The following is a 6,166-nucleotide window of genomic DNA, read 5'->3' on the forward strand; positions in this document are numbered from 1 at the left end:
GTTGGAGTCTAATCTGCCTCTAGTTAGTACTGTCTGATGCTCATATATTATTTGTGATTAGGAGGATGTCTGGAGGTAAACTGCAAACACCATTATGTTACGTGCAAGCTGTGTTCAACTAGGATTGGATTATAGCGCTCGTTCGTGAACTAACTGTTTGGTGGACTGCATGATGCTTGTGTCTCTTCGGAGATGATTTTTTTTTTTGCTTTGCCTTGATGAGTTTTCAGCACTTGTGCGACTTGCTCAATCTTGTAAGATGTAGAATTTCAGTTGCCAACAGGGAGGGATGTTTTGTCTGAATCCTTGCTTGCCCAACAGATTCCTTGTTTGGAAACTGATCGAGAAGGCTTGCATACGCATACCTGAACCAAAAAGGACATGGGGTATGCTGGCATGGCTGAGATAATTGATGATGATTGAATCCAAAAAAAAACAAGAAACGGTTGATCCGTGCCTTCATTATATTCACTCACTGTTTTCTGTCTCTTTTTTCATACCGTAACAACAAACACAACACTAAAACCTAAAAAAAAAACACAACACTATGCATGCATCAATAGTACATACACCCTATCCAGGTGACGATCCAGGTACGCGCCCACGAGCAAACGTTCGCAAACAAAACAAAAACATTCTAAATCACTAGTTAAGGGATACCCTTGCAAAGGTCACTCTCACCTTCTCAGGCGCGCCACTTGTCACATCCTAAAAGTTTTTTTTTTATTTCGTAGATTCGTTTATTCAAAACATTTTATTTCTTAAACCGTGCATTCAAATCTCCAATCATTTTCAGCCTTGGATTTCTTCCATCAAGATCTTCAAAACTAGATCTCATTTTAATAGATTTTGTTGGACTTTTTCTCAAAAAATAACAAACAAACAGGAAAAATGGAAGAAAAAAAAGGCACATTTTTTTAATTTTCGAGAGGCACAACAATGCTTCTCGTGGAAGCAAGCTGCGCCACCTAACTAGGATGCTCCTGAAGGTGCTTAAGACAAGAGGTACTGATGTATGTAATAGATGTATGTAATAGAGTTCATTCTCTGTTCCCATGTCTTAAATACCTATTTACCGAATCTTGCACTATATGCCTTGCCTTTCTAATTGTTTGGCATAAAAAACGATGTCTGGAAGCATGTCTTAGCTCTTAGTGCCTTCGTACATCTTTATGTCAAATGCCTTGGTGGTTGGTTCAGTCCAAGTAGGAGTATTTGAAACAATATCCTGCCCTACGTAGCACAACGTTTAGTCGGGATGCAATGATCCTCCCAGAACCTAGTAAAACTGGAAACACTAGTAATAACTTTCTGGACAGGGATATTTTATTCAGAGAGATAGCACTTGGGGAAAGAAAGAGCAAGACTTTGTTCATAAATTCAAGACCCAAAATGCCTAGCCCGCCTTGGTCTTTTGGGACACACACTTTGTCTCAAGCAACAAAGTGGTATTTCTTTTCAGTGGGATCCCCGCTCCAGAAAAACCTAGACATGTCTTTGATCATCCTGCCTTTATAACAACTAGTAATGTAAATATACGAGTTCTTCAATAACGCTATCTTCCTGAAAAGGCCTAGCTATGGTTGTAATTTAACCACAGTAATGTTCCATATCCGGTTGATTATCAAGCATTTTTGCTTGCGATTTTAATGGTCAATTCAATTTTTTCAATCGCCTGGAATTCTGACAAGTAAATGTGGCAATGCTTTGTTTTCTGGATAGCAGGAAGAACGCAGGATACATGTATCATAAAAGCTGCCATAACTCATCTGAATATCTTATTACGAAGAACTTATTGGTCACATAGAGCTCCTACTCAGTACATCATACTAATGTTCAGGAGGCGCAGATCGCATGTGCGCATCATGGATTTGCAAGACAGAACACGAGACAACGAGGTGCTGTTTCGCAGATCGTCTCTTATTTATCGATGAGAGCAGTGCCTCTTCACAGCTTCGACAGCGCGATGTCCATCACCTCGATCATGAAGTCTGCGGCGCAAAGTTTCAGTTATGTATCAGAAGCCAAGATAACATATACATGCTATGAATGTGAGTACTAGCAGCAGATCTTACCGGAGTCCTCCTTGGAGAAGCACAACGGAGGCGTCACCCTGAACACATTGCCGAAGAAACCGCCCTTCCCCACCAGCACGCCCATATCTGTTCAGACAAGAACACACTCAGATATCAGGTCCAAAGCTCTGCTACTTCAGTTTTATAATTGCGAAAGTACAGAGACGCGACAGAGTTCGTCAGTTCGTGTAATCAATTACCTTTCATGTGGTTCATGACCTGCGCGATCTCAGCTTTCGCCGGAGTTTTCTTCTGGCGATCGGTCACCAGCTCAACCCCGAGAAGGAGGCCTTTCCCCCTAACATCGCCGATAACTGCAAGAAGCCGAATGTAAGTAACAGAAGTATCCTCGAGGTATATGTGTTTGCGATGTGATTTTTCTAGCTGGTACTCACTGTCATGCTTCTCTTTCAGAGCGTTAAGCTTCTCCTTCAGGTAGGAGCCAACAACGAACGCATTCTCCTGCAGCTTCTCCTTCTCCAGTACCTTGAGAACAGCATGGCCGGCAGCTGTGCTGACAGGGTTACCACCGAAGGTGTTGAAGTAGCTCCTGCGGGTTAACACCTTAGCGATCTCAGGTGTGGTAACAACCGCTCCTATCGGTATTCCGTTCCCTATGCCCTGAGCAAGAATGACAGGAAACATGTCAGCCTATAGTTTGATACATTGTACACCGATGAAGCTGAACCTAATGACATATAATGGAATGCATGAACTCTTCAAGTATGATGAAAACTGTGGAGAAACTATCAGTACTCACCTTTGCCATGGTGACTATATCAGGGATGACACCCTGCCCTTCGAATCCCCAGAAGTGGCTCCCAGTGCGCGCAACCCCCGCCTGAACTTCGTCGGCGATGCAGAGGCCACCAGCTTTCCTTACCATATCGTAGGCCGCAGGCAGGTATCCTGGTGCTAATTCCACTATTCCACCAACTCCCTGCAGAGAGGAACATTCCAATTGTTTCTTTAGGAAATCTCACTTTTGAGCATGGTGATAGTATGACAATGTGTTGGTATTAGCATACCTGTATGGCTTCTGAAATGAAACCTGCAACTCTTCCTGTAGTCCCATAGTCAATGGTTTCCTGAATATCTCTGGCATATTTCTCTCCGTCTGACCCGAAAGCGCCTCTGTATGGGTCTGGATTAAGAGCATGGTGCACTCCGGTCTGGACACATTGCAAATGGGTAAATGTCACTAATAAGCCATGAAATAAAATGAGGCATCTTTCAATATAGTATTTTAATTTCCTTACCTGGACAACATTAAATTTCCAGTTGGCTTGAGCAGTAGCACCCATTGTTGCAGCTGCATTCCCATGGTATCCATTCCTCAGTGAAATAATGTCATGGGAACCAGTGTAAAGCCGAGCGATCATCAGTGCAAGCTCATTTGCCTCCGTGCCAGAATTTGTGAAGAAAACAACCTGAAGGGAACAAGAGCAGCTTCACATGATTCTCGGTCAAACAAACAGAATAATCTATGTGTATCAGACGTGCCCTATATTTAAGCCATAATAAAATTCTAAAGTACTTTCAGGCACTGAAATGTGCACCGTTTTACGAGGATGAAAGTACCTTCAGATCACCGGGCATTTTGGCCGCCAGAGCCTCAGCAAAGTCGGCAATTGCATGATTCAGATACAGAACTGTGGAGTGCTGTATCTTCTTTGCCTGGTTGACTATGGCTTCGATCACATCAGGATGACAGTGCCCGCAACAAACGGTCGCAATGCCACCGAAAGCGTCCAGGTAGCGGCGGCCATCCTCATCGAACAGGTACTGCATCTTTCCATCGACTATGTTCAACTGCAATAATTGTTGAGTGAAACAATAATCAATTTTCAGTGCTGAAATCACACTTTGTCTTGCTGAAATCATCAAACTACGCTCTTTGTCCTGGTCAGACTAGCACATTGAATCCAACAGAAATTACTGAGAGAGATATTGAAGTAACAACTGCTAACTTTTTAACCCTGTTTTCACGAAAGAATTTTTTTCAAGAGTTCAAGGGGATCTGAAAGAGCTAGCTGACGAAAGAGCTACCTCTTCCATTTTTTTTCTTTGTGTCGTGTAAATTGGATATATCTTCACATAAAAATATGTTTTACACGTGATATATGTGTTGCTCTGAGTACAGCATGTGAGCTCCAAGGTTGGTGGGTGAGCCGTGAGCATGGTAGGTACACAACTTTTGACACTATCTGCAGAAACCCCAACCCCATCTTGACAGTAATTTATTAACTTTGGCCATGCATGTGCAGTTGAAAAAGAGGAAGTTGTCCGTGATCACTCTCTTTATGAAATACTGGTGCTCGTGCTCCCGCTACAGATGTAAGAAGTACTGTAAGATTTCACAGACTTGCACAGGAGGTAGTTAGTTGTGCGAACTTGTCAGTGACAAGATACAACCACAACGTTTTTGTGCTTGACTCATCTGGTCCCAATAAAGCATAGCTACATTAGTACAGAGGTAGATCCAATGAAGTGCAGAACTCTGTTGCTACTACTAACAATCTTAGCTCTGTGAGACTGATTCCCTTTTTTGAGAATCTTTAGCACTGTGATTCCCAGATCCCACCAATCACCACAATTCGGGCAAGGAGTACCAAAAAAAGACCATCTTTTCTCACCACGAAACTACCAAGAGCGATCGGAACAAGAAGATCCCACATAATTATGCGAACGCCGTTAATCATTTTAATCGAGACATGTCACATGTACTGTTCGTGTTGGGCGTTTTTGGAGTGGGGAATTAAAACCAGGTAGTAGTATCTAGAGTAATTCATAACAATTTCCCTCGAGGAGGATAGAAATGGAGATGGAAATCAAACTTCATTTATCTTTTCAAGCAATCCGGTGGTTCGTTCCCGAGAGAATGGAGGGTGGCAAGGGCGAGGGAGGGGGCACGTACGGGGCGGTCGTAGAAGTGGAAGAGCGAGGGGCTGAGGAACTGGGCCCGCTTCTGGGCGATCTCCGCCACCCGCGGCCCGTCGTAGGGCGGCGGCGTGTACGCGAACGGCGGCATCTTGGGGGCGCCGGCGCCATTCTCCGGCGCGGCGGCGACCGCGGCCGCGGAGAGGCTGGAATGCGCCCGGCCGGGGGCGAGGGCGGCCCGGAGGAGCCTCCGGGAGGAGGCGAGGCGCTGCATGTCTGGCTCTGGTTCTCTCTCTGCCTCACGACCGGTGCCTGCCTGTGGACTGGTTAATGGTGGCGATGGCCGTCGTCGCTCCGGCTATAAATAGACGGACGGGCCGGAGATTGATGGTGGGGAGTGTAAAATGACGAGCACGCCTTTTTTTTCGAGGGAACGAGCACGCATTTCCCTTGCAACATATGAGTATTTAGAGCAACTCTAGCGGACCCCGCAAATATACGACCCGCAAAACGCATTTGCAGGTTCACGAAAATCGCTTTTGCGGATCAAAAACATACGCGGCCGAGCAGAATTCGTATCTAAACCTGCATAATTTGAAAAAATACTTTCGCGGGAAAAATTGCACAAACATAGTTCATCGCATACTACATAGTTCATCACAAACTATAAGCATAGTTATACTATATAGTACGTTAAACTAGTACTAGGGGGTCGGATCTGACGGCGGCGAGGTTGCGGCAACTAGACGACGCCGTGGAGAAGCCGAACGTTCAATCCTCCTCGCCGAAGCTGCAGAGATCGACGTACTTCTCCACCTGCTCCGCGCGGATGCGGCGCCACTCGTCCGCCTTCTCGTTGACGGCGACGTTGTCGGCGACCGCCTGCCGCCACTCGAGGGCTTCGATGTTGGGGAACGTAGCAGAAATTCAAAATTTTCCTACGTGTCACCAAGATCTATCTATGGAGAAACCAGCTACGAGTAGAAGGAGAGTGCATCTACATACTCTTGTAGATCGCTAAGCGAAAGCGTTCAAGTGAACGGGGTTGATGGAGTCGTACTCGTCGTGATTCAAATCACCGATGATCAAGTGCCGAACGCACGGCACCTCCGCGTTCAACACACGTACAGCCCGGTGACATCTCCCACGCCTTGATCCAGCAAGGAGAGAGGGAGAGGTTGAGGAAGACTCCATCCAACAGCAGCACAACG

The 6,166-nt window shown here is 45.5% G+C and overlaps 1 protein-coding gene across 1 annotated transcript; it reads right to left on the reverse strand.

Annotated features, from left to right (window-relative positions):
* Nucleotides 1-1,697: 1,697 nt before the first annotated feature.
* Nucleotides 1,698-5,299, reverse strand: LOC119283776 (alanine--glyoxylate aminotransferase 2 homolog 3, mitochondrial-like). Its single transcript, XM_037563187.1, has 9 exons — nt 4,993-5,299; nt 3,657-3,887; nt 3,335-3,505; nt 3,104-3,247; nt 2,836-3,015; nt 2,471-2,696; nt 2,276-2,389; nt 2,076-2,162; nt 1,698-1,991 (listed from the first exon to the last, which is right to left on the reverse strand). The coding sequence occupies exons 1-9, from the start codon at nt 5,227-5,229 to the stop codon at nt 1,948-1,950; spliced, it is 1,434 nt and encodes a 477-aa protein (XP_037419084.1). The 5' UTR covers nt 5,230-5,299; the 3' UTR covers nt 1,698-1,947.
* Nucleotides 5,300-6,166: the final 867 nt, after the last annotated feature.

This window comes from Triticum dicoccoides, chromosome 1A, assembly GCF_002162155.2.
Source record: "Triticum dicoccoides isolate Atlit2015 ecotype Zavitan chromosome 1A, WEW_v2.0, whole genome shotgun sequence".
In the NCBI taxonomy this organism is placed as follows: Eukaryota; Viridiplantae; Streptophyta; class Magnoliopsida; order Poales; family Poaceae; genus Triticum; species Triticum dicoccoides.